Below are 14,868 nucleotides of genomic sequence, written 5' to 3' on the forward strand. Positions count from 1 at the left end.
TTCTAATCAAAGATTATAAATGCCAATTATTAAAACTATACTAAAACACTAAAAACTTTAAGGAGAAGGGGGAATTCATTCCAATTTTTCATCTGATATATTAGGGAGGAGTAAGGTGCCTATCTTAAATGAGCTCAATAAACATTCAGTTTTATTCTGTAATATTTCCAAATACATATTGCTTCAAAGAGTGTATGGATCAGAAGCCAACTATCATAGGTCAGATACACACAGGCACACACACAAGGGGAAAAGTACAAGAAACAAATTTCCACATCAATATAGTCCACCTGCCATCATCCCTGAAAAATTTAGAGTTGTTCTTTTGGGCTTACAACAGAAATACTGAATTTAATATAGAATTATTCAAATGAATAAAATAGGTCAATTTTGTGAAATTTCTGAAAGAAATCTGATATAAACCTAAATACCAATACTACTTCCAGCCACTTTCATTGTCATCTACTTAACACGTGTCTTCTAGCATGAATAACTTGATCTTTAAACAGAATATTACTGCAGTGGGAAAAATGGGAAGGAACTTAAAAATAAAAGTGTTCTGTTGCTTTATTGTTATTATGTAAATATAAAAATCATTTAACAATATAGAATCTAAAAGGAAATAATCCCCGTTTCCATCACTGGATAACATAGTAAGCTGAACTTCCCCATTTTTGTCCTAGTTCCTAGAATTAGGCAGTTTTCCTAATTTTGGCAGGTAACCCCCAAATTTAATCCAACACACACACACACTCACACAGGGGTGGGAAGCATGAGCAGAGAGAATAAAAAAGACCCAAGTAATTACTAATATTTCTTTTTCACATATCATAATCTGCCTTCTTATCTCTTTACCTCACGATACCTCCCCAGGGACTTAGAGTATAGGGCATAGGTAAAGGATGTCCAGCCCACAGGCCATATAAGGCCCACAAAATTATTTGGTCTGGCCTTGCCATTGCATTCGGGATGAGTTAATTAAATGTTTGAACAAATATAGCAGGCAATTTTTAAATTGATAATTTTGTATGGCCCACAAATGATTCTATAAATACCCAAATGGTCCATGGCAGAAAAAATGTTCCCTATTCCTAGGTATTTAAAGATCACTAAGGGGAGAAACCAAGATGGTGGCATAGGTAAATGCCTAACTGCAGGCTCAAACAACAATTTCAAAAAAATACAACTAAAATATAAAATGGACATTATCCACAACTACAAGAAAGTTGACTGGCTGGAAATTCTACAACTAGAAGGAAAGAGAAAACCAGAAGGAAAATCAGAGGAGCTGTAGAAGCCTAAAGTACGGAGACACAGTGGGCGTGGGGAGAGGACAGAGCTGGAGAGGAGGGGGCAGCTGAGTGCCTGGCTGGCATTCCCTAGTGGGAAGGAGATAAAAGCTCTGGACTGTGCTGAGTCCCAGTTCTGACAGCACTGAACCCCAGTTCTGGGTGAGAGCCTGGGGATCCAGACACATAAGGAGGGAGTCTGGGCTGTAAGGTGGAAACTCGGGGGAGTGAAGAAAGGAAGTCCCAGAGGCGCGCACATTGCACACAGAGGACGGACTGTTGACTGTGCTACTGGATTGCCCTACTGGGAAGAAGACAAAAGCTCCAGAATGCTCTGAACCCCACTTCCAACCCCATTTCCAACAGAACTGAACCCCAGTTCCGGGCTCATTGGGGGAGAGAGCCTAGTCTGTTTGGTAGCGAGCAAAACTCGAGGGCACCTTTCTCTCAGAGATGCTTGCAGTGAGTATCAAAGGACACTGAGGAACACTGAGACTCAGGAACCTCATAGGGTAGGGCTGATGGGAAGCCAAGGCTGTAGGCTCCACCCTGAAACTCTGCCCCATCCAAGCTGAGCAGAAGCTTTTGCAATTTTCCAAGTCTATTCGAATAAAGCTGTCTCCTGGCATAGACAAAGCTGATCCTCACAGCCAATTGGCCTGGAGGTCGGTTTCTCCCAGTGATACCAACAACAATCAAGACTTAACTACAACAAGGCTGTAAACACAGTCCACAAAGGGGTGCACCAAGAGTGTCCACCTCAGATAACTAGGAGGTTGACCCACTGAACCATATAGAACACCTTAGCACACAAAGCCACCCTACCAACTCAGGGAAGCAGCGAAAATTCCAAGACAAGGAAACAGATCACAAATGAAAGAAATGGAGGACAAAAAGCAACTGGATATAGAGTTCAAAACCATGCTTATAAGGTTTTTCAAAAATTTCCTAGAAAAGGCCAATAAAATAAACAAGACCTATGAGAATATGAAAAAGGATCAACTAGAAATAAAGAATACATTGTCTGAAATAAGAAATATTATACAGAGTCCTAAAAACAGAATGGAGGATGGCAAGAACCAAGTCAAAGATTTGGAACATAAAGAGCCAGAGGACACTCCTCCACAGAAGCAAGAAGACAAGAGAATCCAGAAAGTTGAAGATAATGTAAGAAGCCTCTGGGACAACTTCAAGCTAACCAACATCAGAATTACAGGGGTCCCAGAAGAAGAGAGAGAGCAAGATACTGAAAACATACTGAAAGAAATAGTGACAGAAAACTTCCCCCACCTGGTAAAAGAATTAGATCTACACTCCAGGAAGCGCACAGAACACCAAACAAAAGTAATCAAAAGAGGACCACACCAAGACGCATCATAATTAAAATTCCAAGAGCAAAAGACAAAGACAGAATATTAAAAGCAGCAAGAGAAAAGCAGGCAGTTACCTATAAAGGAGCACCCATACGATTGTCAGCTGATTTCTCAACAGAAACCATGCAGGCCAGATGGGAATGGCAAGAAATATTCAAGGTGATGAATAGCAAGAACCTACAGCCAAAAATACTCTACCCAGCAAAGCTATCACTCAGAATTGAAGGCCAGATAAAGAGCTTCACAAATAAAAAATACCTAAAGGAGTTCATCACCGCCAAACCAGAATTACATGAATTGCTGAAGGGGGTTCTTTAGGAAGAGGAAGAAGATAAAGATAAATATTATGAACAACAAATATGTAACTATCAACAAGTGAATCTAAAAACCAAGGGAATTTAAAAAATCTGATGAACAATATTAACTGGTGAATATAAAAGAATCAGAGATATGGAAGGGTAGTGAACTGATGATTCTTAGGGTAAAGGGAAGTTTGTGGGTGCGGGAAGAGACTGAATATAAACTGTGCACCTATGCATGAAGACAATGGGGAGATGGGGAAAGGGCATAGGGTGGGGTGGGAACCTGGTGGAGGGGAGCAATGGATGGGGGGAAATGAGGAACATTTGTAATAATATGAACAATAAAGATTTCTTTAAAAATTTTTTAAAATAAAGATCACTAAGATATCATCTATAGTAATAATAGCCTAGAGCCGTCAAGACGTAAACGACCAGATGGATGATCTGTCACCAGGAAGTGCATGAAGCACCTCTCAGTCCCTCCCCTGCAGCTCACAGGCTCCTATCACAGCAAGGCAGCAGGTGATGGGGTCGGCAGGGTTCAGTGGGCACAGTAGGTCGTTAGCCTCCAGCCCAGAATTAGGCAGTTTTCCTAATTTTGACAGATCTGGATCAGGCCCAGAAAGAGGCCTGGAGAGAGAGGCAAGGCCTGATCCATAGCCTTAGTGCAGGCGTCTTCAAACTGCGGCCCGCAGAGGAGTCTGATCCGACCCGCCAGGTTTTTTGGGCAGTGAGCGCAGCCAAGGTGTTACAGTAGGAATTAGTAGTTCATATAGTCCGGCCCTCCAGCTCTCTGAGGGACCGTGATCTGGCCCCCACTTTAAAAAGTTTGAGGACCCCTGCTAGTGGGTGCTGGTGAGGCCAGGAGAGAGAATGGGTGGGGTCTGATCAGCAGCTGCCATGGCTGCTGGTGAGATATGGAGAGAGAGGGGGGCAGGGCCTGATCAGCTGCTGCTGCTGAGGTGGCAGATCAGGCCCAGAGATAGGCCCGGAGAGAAAGGCAACTGTTAGCGGGGACATTATGGGTTTCCCAGAAGAGCCAATAGCTGACCGGAGGCAGAGCTTTTGATGCTGACTGGCATAGAAAGTGACCAATCAGAACCTAACCTGGGTGAACTGCAAAAGCAGAACCTAAGGTGGGGGCTGAAAAGGGGTTTTAAGGACAACAGCTGTTTGGTGTAAGGCAGTGGTCAGCAAACGCATTAGTCAACAGAGCCAAATATCAACAATACAACGATTGAAATTTCTTTTGAGAGCCAAATTTTTAAACTTAAACTACATAAGTAGGTACATTATTATTAACTTAATCAGGGTACTCCAAAGCTGGAGTGGAAGAGCCACACTCAAGGGACCAAAGAGCCACATGTGGCTTGCAAGCCACAGTTTGCCGACCACTGGTGTAAGGTGTAAGAAAGCGGTTCAGAGAAGGATCAGCTGAGGGTCGCACAGGGAGTGTTTGTTGGCAAGCTAAGGGACAGCTGAACTCTAGGAGAAGGTGGGGGACTGGTAGACGGGGTTCCCTGACTGAGCAGCCCCCACTGCAGCTGGGTCCTCTCCTGGAGCTATAGGCTCACACGGAAAACTGTGCCATCTTGCAAAGGAAAGTGTATCTTATCGGAAGCCTGAAAATCCACAACTGTGGTGACCACCAAACAGCCCAGAGCCCCAGAACACTGATTCCCAATCAGCACAAACACGCAAATTCAAGGGAGCTCTTCACTCCACCACAGAAAGGTCAGATTTCGCCGGGGATAAGGTGAGGTCTCTGGTCCCAGAGGCGCGGAATGTGCTGCAGGACATGGAGGAACAGTGAAGTCTGTGCCTAGAAAAGTCCGAGGATGTTGGGGCTGCCATGATCTGTGAATGTGGAAGGGGGTCCTCAGAGCTGCTAACAGAAGGGATTTCTAAAAAGAAACCCATTCGATATGACACAGAGGGTGAGCATAAGAATTTGAAAGGTGTGCAAGCTGCTTAAACTTGTGACTGACAGGGAACCAAAGATTGTCTGCGCCACCCCGAGATCCTGCCCTATCCAAGCAGAGTACAGAAGCCCTCCTAGCTGAGGCTCTGCTGATCCTCACAGCCAATTGGCTTGGAGATCAAAGCTTCCCAGTGATACCAACAATAAGTAAGGCTTAACAACAAGACTGCACACACAGCCCACAAAGGGCTACACCAAGAATGTCCACCGCAGGTAACTGGGTGGGCTGTGCTACTGGGCTCTACCAGAACATCTAGAACACAAAGCTATTCCATCAAATCAGGGAAACAACTAAAATGCAGACAAGAGGAAGGAGACAAAGGAAGGAGATGGAGGAAAAGAAAAGATTGGACATTGAGTTCAAAACTACAGTTATAAGGTTATTCAACAATATCCTAAAAAAGGCCGATAAAATAAATGAGACCTATGAGGATATGAAAAGGGAGCAACTAGAAATAATAAGGGATCAACAAGAAATGAAGAAAACATTGTCTGAAATAAAAAATATTATACAAAGTCCTAAAAACAGACTGGAAGATCACAAGAATCAAGACAAAGATTTAGAACACGAAGAGCCAGAGGACACTCCTCTGCAGAAGGGAGAAGATAAGAGAATCCAGAAAGTTGAAGATAGTGTAAGAAACCTCTGGGACAATTTCAAGCGAAACAACATCAGAATTATGGGGATTCCAGAAGAAGAGAGAGAGCAAGATACAGAAAGAATACTGAAAGAAATAGTGACAGAAAACTTCCCTCACCTGGGGAAAGAAATAGACTTACAAGTCCAGGAAGCCCGCAGAACCCCAAACAAAAGGAATCCAAGGAGGACCACACCAAGACACATCATAATTAAAATTCCAAGAGCAAAAGACAAAGAGAGAATATTAAAAGCAGCAAGAGAGAAGATGGCTGCGCCCAGGTGAACACCTAGCTGCAACCGCACACAACAATTTCAATAAAATACAACTAAAATATAAAACGGACATTGCCCAGAACTACAGGACGGTTGACTGACTGGAAATTCTACAGCGAGAAGCAAGGAGAAAACCAGAAGGAGGCGCGGAGGAGCTGGAAAAGCCCAAGGTACAGAGACGCAGCGCGCAGAGAGGACGGAGCCAGAGAGGAGGGGGAGGCGGTGTGCCTGGTGGGCGTTCCCTAGCGGGAAGGAGATAAAACTCCGACTGTGCTGGGCCCCTGACTGCTCTGAACCCCAGTTCTAGGCCAGACCCCGGGGACCCAGGCTCAGCCATAGGGAGCCGGGCTGTAAGGCGAAACCCCGGGGAGCAGCGAAAGGAGGTCCCGGAGGCACGCACACTGCGCGCAGAGAAGGGACTGTTGGCTGTGCCGCGGGATTGCCCTGATGGGAAGAAGACTGGGGCTCCAGACTGCTCTGAATGCCACTTCCAACTGAACTGAACCCCAATTCCGGGCTCATTGGGGGAGAGCATAGACTGTTTGGAAGCAGGCGAAAATTGAGGGCACCTTTCTCTCAGAGGTGCTGGCAGCGAGCACTGAAGGACCCGGGGCTGACGGAAGCCAAAGCTGCAGGCTCCACCCTGAAACCCCATCCCATCTGTAACTGCGAAATGAGACAACAAAATAGATCACAAACGAAAGAAATGGAGGACAAAAAGCGTCTGGATATAGAGTTCAAATCTACGCTTATAAGGTTTTTCAAGAATTTCCTAGAAAAGATGGATAAGACCTATGAGGATATGAAAAGAGATCAACTAGAATTAATAAGGAATCAACAAGAAATGATAAGGGATCAACAAGAAATAAAGAATACATTGTCTGAAATAAAAAATATTTTACAGAGTCCTAAAAACAGTAGGGAAGATCGCAAGAATCAAGTCAAAGATTTGGAACATAAAGAGCCAGAAGACACTCCTCCGCAGATGCAAGAAGGCCAGAGAATCCAGAAAGTTGAAGATAATGTAAGAAACCTCTGGGACAACTTCAAGCGAACCAACATCAGAATTATGGGGGTCCCAGAAGATGAGAGAGAGCAAGATATGGAAAACATACTGAAAGAAATAGTGACAGAAAACTTCCCCCACCTGGCGAAAGAAATAGACTTACAAATCCAGGAAGCACACAGAACTCCAAACAAAAGGAATCCAAAGAGGACCACTCCAAGACACATCATAATTAAAATCCCAAGAGCAAAAGACAAAGAGAGAATATTAAAAGCAGCAAGAGAAAAGAAGGTAGTTACCTATAAAGGAGCACCTATACGAATGTCAGCTGAGTTCTCAACAGAAACCATGCAGGCCAGAAGGGAATGGCAAGAAATATTCAAGGTGATGAATAGTAAGAACTTACAGCCAAAGATAATCTATCCAGCAAAGCTATCACTCAGAATCGAAGGTCAGATAAAGAGCTTCACTAATAAAAAAAAAAGCTAAAGGAGTTCATCAACACCAAACCAGAATTATATGAATTGCTGAAGGGGGTTCTTTCAGAAGAGAAAGTAAACAAAGATAAAAATTATGAACAACAAATACGTAACTATCAACAAGTGAATCTAAAAACCAAGGAAATTAAAAAAAAAAATCTGATGAACAATAGTAACTGTTGAATATAATAGAATCAGAGGTATGGAAGGGTAGTAAACTGAAGATTCTTGGGGAAAAGGGGAGAGGGGGCCGAAGGAAGAGACTGAACATAAACTGTGCACCTATGGATGAGGACAATGGGGAGTGGGGAAAGGGCAGAGGGTGGGGTGGGAACCTGGTGGAGGAGAGCAATGGTGGGGGGGGAAAAAGGAACATTTGTAATAATATGAACAATAAAAACTTATTTAAAAAAAAGAAGAGGAAGAAGAAAAAAGTAAAGATAACAATTATGATCAACAAATACATATATATCAACAAGTGAATCTAAAAATCAAATAAATTAAAAATCTGAGAAACAGAATAAACTGGTGAATCAGGGCAAAAAAAAAGGAGTGTATTGATAATTATCAGGTGGAAAGAGGTATGAGGGGTGCAGAAAGAGACTGAACTAAAATCATACACCTATGGATGAGGACAATGGGGGGGGGGGGGGTAAAAGTAGAGGGAGGGGTCGGAACCGGGTGGAAGGAAGCTATGGGGGAGAAAAGGAGAAACAATTGTACTAATCTGAGCAAAAAAGATTTATTACATTTAAAGAAAATTTTTTAAAAATTTAAAAAATGGTATTGGATTTTGTCAAATGCTTTTTATGTATCAATGATATTATTATATGGTTTTTATCTCTCCAAAAAAAATAAAAAAATAAAAAAATAAAAGCAGCAAGAGAAAAGCAGGTAGTTACCTATAAAGGAACACCCATACGATTGTCAGCTGATTTCTCAACAGAAACCATGCAGGCCAGATGGGAATGGCAAGAAATATTCAAGGTGATGAATAGCAAGAACCTACAGCCAAAAATAATCTACCCAGAAAAGCTATCACTCAGAATCAAAGGACAGTTAAAGAGCTTCACAAATAAAAAAAGCTAAAAGAGTTCATCACTGCCAAACCAGAATTATATGAATTGCTGAAGGAGGTTATTTAGGAAGAGGAAGAAGATAAAGATAAATATTATGATCAACAAATACGTAACTATCAACAAGTGAATCTAAAAACCAAGGTAATTAAAAAAATCTGAGGAACAATATTAACTGGTGAATATAATAGAATCAGAGGTATGGAAGGGGAGTGGACTGATGATTCTCGGGGTAAAAGGGAGTGAGGGTGCAGGAAGAGACTGAACAAAAACTGTGCACCTATGGATGAGGACAATGGGGGATGGGGAACCTGGTGGAGGGGAGCAATTGAGGGGGGGGGAAGAGGATCACATTTGTAATAATCTGAACAATAAAGATTTATTTTTAAAAATTAAAAAAAAAAAAAAAAAAAGGATGTCAGGGGAAAGAAGTTAGGGCAATCAGGCCAGCAGAGAAGAGCAGTTGGGGTAAATCAGGCCAGCAGGGGAGCAGTTATGGATGATCATGTAGGCAGTCAGAAGTGGTTATGGCCAATCAGGCAGGCAGGCAGAGGAAATTAGGGAAAGCTAAAGAGAAAATAACTTAATACAACTTAATAAAAGGAAGATAAATGATCATGCAGACATAGAGGTTAGGGGTGATCAGGCAGGCAGACAGAGTAGTTAGGGGTGATCAGGCAGGCAGGCAGGTAAGTGGTCAGGAGCTAGTAGTCCCAGATTGCAAGAGGGATGTCCAACTGCCAGTTTAGGCCTGATCCCTGTGACAGTTAGACATCCCCCAAGGGGTCCCCAATTGGAGAAGGTGCAGGCTGGGCTGAGGAAACCCCCTCCCCAGGCTCACCTCCTGTGCATGAATTTCATACAACTGGCCTTTAGACTATAATAATAAAAGCATAATATACTAATTAGACCAGATATCCTTCTGGATGAAGCCGGGGCTGTGAAGAAAGCCTGGATCCCAGTGCCTGCTGGTGGCTGGAGGGAAGCCCGGATCCCAAGTGCCAGATGGAATCTGGTGCCCACAGCCTCAGGAAAGAAGGCCTAGACTTGCACAAATTCTGTGCATCAAGCTTCTAGTAGATAATGATAAGATAAAACAGATATATAAGGAAATGTATTACAAGGAAAATAAACACATCACAAGAGAGATATAAGCAATGTTTGAAGAATTTTTTAAAAGAAATGATCAATTCTGGTTGATATAAATCAAGTAAATGTTTTATGGAGAAGGTTCTACTTCAAAGACAGATTTTTAATATGTGAAGATAGGCAGGGAAAGGAAGGATGTTCCAGATATAGGAACCAGAAATGAGACACCATTTCATACCACAAACAATGGCTATAATAAAGAAAATGGAGAAGTACTGGAGAAAAGTAAAAACACTAGAACTCCCATACACTGCTTATGGGAATGTAAAATGCTGCAGATATTTTGGGAAACAGTTTGGCAGGAATCTTCTTTTGTAATGCTAAACACAGATTTACCACATGACCTGGCAATTCTACCCCAAGGTATATAGTATCTAAGAGAATTCAAACACATGTCTACAGAAAAGTGAAGACACAAATATCCATACAGCAACATCATAAAAGCCAAAAAAGTAGAAACAACCCAAATGAATGGATAAACAACATTCTCCACAGAATAGCAACAAAAGGAATGAAGTACAATATATGCTATAACAATAGGAATGAAGTACAATATGAATGATCTTTGCAAATATTATGCCAATGAAGAAGCCTGTCAAGTGAAAGGACATGACTATCTGATTCCATTTGTACAAAATTTCAAGAACAGGTAAGTCTATAGAAATAGAAAGTTGATTCATGGCTACCAGAAGCTGAGAGAGGAGAAATAGGGAGCTCTTCAGACTGCTAAAGAGCATGGAATTTCTCTTTTGGATAATTAAAGGATTATAGATTAGACAGTGAAGATCACCGAACAATTCTAAATATACTAAAATCTATTGAAGTGTATACTTAAAAAGGGCAAATTTCATGCTATCTCAATTATATCTCATTACAGCCTGTTCTTTTTTTTTTAAGCTATTAAATATTCTACATCTTGGTCTAGATTAGGGGTGTCGAACTCAATCAGAGAAGGGGCCAAAATCTAAAATCCAGCCTAAATCGCAGGCCGAATGGTTTACTGAACAGTCATAAACTGTCATTGTGATGGAAACGCAGCGGAGTGCAGTGATGACAGCGCGTTGCGGGCCACATTGCAAGGCCTGGCGGGACGGATTTGGCCCGCGGGCCTTGTGTTTGACACATGTTTCTAGATAATGGTTAGATGGGTATATTCATATGTAAAAAATTTCAAACCATATACTTAAGTAAAGAACTTTTTGTTCTTTACTATGTGTACCTTATCTTATCTAATAAAAGAGTAATATGCAAATTGACCACACCTCTGCTACACCAACAAGCCACACCCACCAGCCAATCAGAGCGAGTTTGCAAATTAACCCCAACCAAGATGGCTGTGGCCACAGAGAGCAGGAGGGAGACTTGGGTTTCTCTGTCAATGGAAGAAGCCAAGGTTTCTGTCTACCCTAGCTGGCCTTAGCCTCCACTCAGGGCTACAAAGTTTCAATTATAGAAGGTAAACAAATCCAAACAGAAGGCTTGACTCTGCTCCAGGGTACAAAGTTTCAACTGTAGAAGGTAAATAAATTCCAGATACTAGGGCATCCACTTGGGGTGCCTGAGGATATGGTTGGCCTGCAAACCACCACAGGCCCCTCCCTCAGGCCGCCTCAGGTCTTAAGAAATCCCCCACCCTAATCCGAGACACCCTTCAGGTAAAACCAGCTGGCTCTCACCCATGCACCAGGCCTCTATCCTATCTAATAAAAGAGTAATATGCAGATTGGCCATCATTCCAACACACAAGATGGCTGCCCCCCTGTGGTCAAAGATCCTGCCCCCATGTGGACACAAGATGGCCACCACAAGATGGCCATCAGGGAGGGCAATTGTGAGGCACCAGGCCTGCAAGGGAGGGCAGCTGGGGGTGATCAACCCTACAGGGGAGGGCAGTTAGGGGTGACCATGCCGGCAGAGGAGGGAAGTTGGGGGCAAACAGGCTGGCAGGGGAGCAGTTAGACATAAATCAGGCTGGCATGGGAGTGGTTAGGGGGTGATCAGGTGGCAGGCAGAAGCAGTTAGGGGCAATCAGAAAGGAAGGCAGGCGAACAGTTTGGAGCCAGCAGTCCTGGATTGTGAAGAGGGGTCCCAGATTGGAGAGGGTGCAGGCTGGGCTGAAGGACACCACCACCTGCTCCCCCCATGCACGAATTTTGTATACCAGGCCTCTAGTACCTTAATATACAACTAAAAAAAGGTACAGTGATAGAAACCAGAAAAGTGGTTACCCCTAGGGAAGACTAGACATGAGGAAACTACTCAGGAGATGGAAGTATTCTATCTTTAGCTAGCAGGCAGCTACATAGATTTTGCTATAGGATAAAATTCATTTAAAGATTTCAGCACTTTTCTAAATGTACATATTACCTCAATTAAAAGGTTTTTTTTAAAAAGGAAGAAGCCTTTTCCTTAGAATGGACAGGCAGAAATAGTGTAAAAAAGCACATACCTGCCACTCTCAATTTTTCACTGGGCAATAGCTCAGTGATTCTATCAGATCAAACAATCAGGTACTGGGTTCTCCAGTCACTGGCTGCTTGATAAAAGATGAATCAGGAATCTCAGCTCCCGGAAAATGAAAAGAGAAAGTCCTTGAAACACAAATCTTCCCATGTTCCTAGATCAGGTCTAAAGGAAAACTCACACCACCAATCAAGATGAAAAAGCCATTCAAATGTTATGATTAAACACAATCAGTGCTGAAAATAAATGATACTTTTACTGTTTCTAATCTCTTTGTTGTACACTGTACCTGACACATAGAAATCAACTTATTGATTTTCTAAGATTTTAGGATTTTTCATTCTGGCATCTCTGAAATTAAGAGGCATTTCAAATTTGATGGCATGTTATAGTTTATTCTTATTTTCCTCAATGGTACACAAAACAATGGTGTGAATAACTAGAGGCCCAGTGCATCAAATTCATACATGGGGGATTGGAGGAATCCCTCAGCCTGGCCTGCAGTCTGGGACCACTGGCTCCTAACTGCTGACCTGCCTACCTACCTAATCGCCCATAACCACCTCTGCCTATCTGCCTAATCGCCTCTAACTACCCTTCCCTATGGGCCTGATTGCCTCTAATCACCCTCCCCTGCCAGCCTGATGGCCCCTAACAACCCTCCCCTGCTAGCCTGATTACCATATTATGCTTTTATTAGTATAGATGGCATTTTAGATTTGATGAATATGAGAGTTGAATGGAGTGGGAAATTACCTGAATAGGAATGCTGTGTGCCCTCACTGGAAATGGATGAAGTTCCTCCAATAGCAGTAATCCCTTCCCTCTTGTTAATTATTTTTCGGAATGTTTTGCTGATGTCTTTGCTTTTTAACTCTTGCATTAGCTGGAATGGGATAAAAGTAAAATAAGCCTTCATCAGATAATCATAGAAAACTTTGCAGCATGAAGGAAAATTATTTAGACTTCTTTATTTGGAATGACACCAAAATAAATACTAATAGATAACACACAGGTCATTTTACCAATAACATAAAATGGACAAATTTTGGTATCCCAACCACTAGAAAGAAATTTTGTTATAATAAACTTTAAATTGAACACATTGAAATTATTCTTCTAAATTTCCCATGAAACTAAAGAATAGCTACACGCTAGAGTTATGTTTTTCTTCTCCCCCTCCTCCTCCTCCTCCTCCTCCTCCTCCTCCTCCTCCTCCTCCTCCTCCTCCTCCTCCTCCTCCTCCTCCTCCTTCTTCTTCTTCTTCTTCTTCTTCTTCTTCTTCTTCTTCTTCTTCTTCTTCTTCTGCTAATCCTCACCCCAAGACATGCTTAGAGAGAGGAAGGGAGAGAGAGAGGGATAGAAAATAAAAAGAGAGAGGGAAGGAGAGGGATGGAGAGAAAAACATCAGTCTGAGTTTTTGGATGCAGTCCAACTGGAGGCAAACCTGAAACCCAGGTGTGTGCCTTGATTAAGAATGGAAATGTCAACCTTTTGGTAGATAGAAAGACACCAAACCAACTGAGACACGCCGGCTGGCTACATGTGAGTTGAAAATGCCTTAATGAAGGTGTTGTCTTGGCTGGACATCTCCAATATACGTACATGTGTCAGTGTAAGTTAGCTCTTGTAGAAAATAACATAAGCTTAGAGAAACACACTCCCAACCACCCTTTCACTGGATTTTCTAGAGGACAGTTATACTGAATTCAACCAGTTCTTCAAGTAGCACCAGAATGAGTTTTTAAAATGCAGACCTGATCCCACTCTATTATTCCCATATCACCGGATTAATATTGCACTTAGGCTAAAAATAAACACCTTGCAGGACCCTGCAGGACCTGACCCTGACTTACTTCTCTAGGGAATTCCTTTTCCCTTAACCACCTCAGCTCCAGCCACTCAGCTCCTTTTCCCCAGGTGAGGAATAATTAGCATATTACCATCCCTATACCTTCCCTAAAGTGACAGAGCCTCCGCACAGGATGTCACCTCTGCCTGCCTCACACATTATTCATTCCCCCTCCTTCCTTTTTATCTGTTTAGCATTTTTCTTCAGATCTCTGCTTAGCCTTTATAGCTTCTGGGACACCTTCCCTAAGTCCCTTGGTTCTCCAGCCTCCCCACCAAATTCAGTTCCTTCTACTATAAACTCTTAAGGAGACCTGTACTGCTGTCATTGCAATTGTCAGTTTTCTTCTATCCATTCTGTGATTCTGTCTTCCCCACAACATGCAAACTCCACAAAAGCAGGGACCATATCATTGTTTGGCACATTATTCGCAGTGCCTAGCAGAGCTCCTGGCAAGAAAGGAGCTTGAATATTTGCTTAACCAATAAAAAATGCAAAAGCAGATAATTTACATTTCATAGGTGTTTATTTAATTGTATTAACAGTTACATTTTTCATAAGAAAAATGTAGTCATGGTGGTAATGATAAGAAGAAGCAACAAACAGCCTTTGCTCAACTGCCAATTGGTAGAGTCCTATGTTATTTTTCATCTTGTTTAGTTCCTTGAGCCTTGAGGTAGTTTAACAATGAAACAATGCTCTCAGAGCATCAACATTTAACTGGCCCTACAGGTGTAATTGACCAAAAGGAAACAACCAGTTTCTAGAAGATATTGCTTCTATGCCTTAGCTATTTCAGCTAAAAACAAACAAAAAAACAAAAACAAAAACACTCCATTTCTCAAGACCAAATAATAGCATTAAATATTCTGCACACAGAGTCAGTCATTGAGCAATGAATGCAACTATAGTTTTACTAGGGTATAAAACTGTTAATTGTACTCTAAGCCGGACTTCCATTTGAGAATGACTTTTTCTTTTGTTT

At 42.2% G+C, this 14,868-nt stretch overlaps 1 protein-coding gene across 4 annotated transcripts in view; it reads right to left on the bottom strand.

The window, feature by feature from the left end:
• The window catches only part of PLS1 (plastin 1), a 226,645-nt gene that overhangs the window by 121,788 nt on the left and 89,989 nt on the right, over positions 1 to 14,868 (bottom strand). For all 4 annotated transcript variants that reach the window (XM_045584122.1, XM_045584123.1, XM_036444194.2 and 1 more), the window contains one exon: positions 12,788 to 12,917. In XM_045584122.1, the coding sequence (XP_045440078.1) occupies positions 12,788 to 12,917 (130 nt within the window). The remainder of the gene's footprint in view (positions 1 to 12,787; positions 12,918 to 14,868) is intronic.

This window comes from Pipistrellus kuhlii, unplaced genomic scaffold (genome assembly GCF_014108245.1).
Source record: "Pipistrellus kuhlii isolate mPipKuh1 unplaced genomic scaffold, mPipKuh1.p scaffold_m20_p_2, whole genome shotgun sequence".
In the NCBI taxonomy this organism is placed as follows: domain Eukaryota; kingdom Metazoa; phylum Chordata; class Mammalia; order Chiroptera; family Vespertilionidae; genus Pipistrellus; species Pipistrellus kuhlii.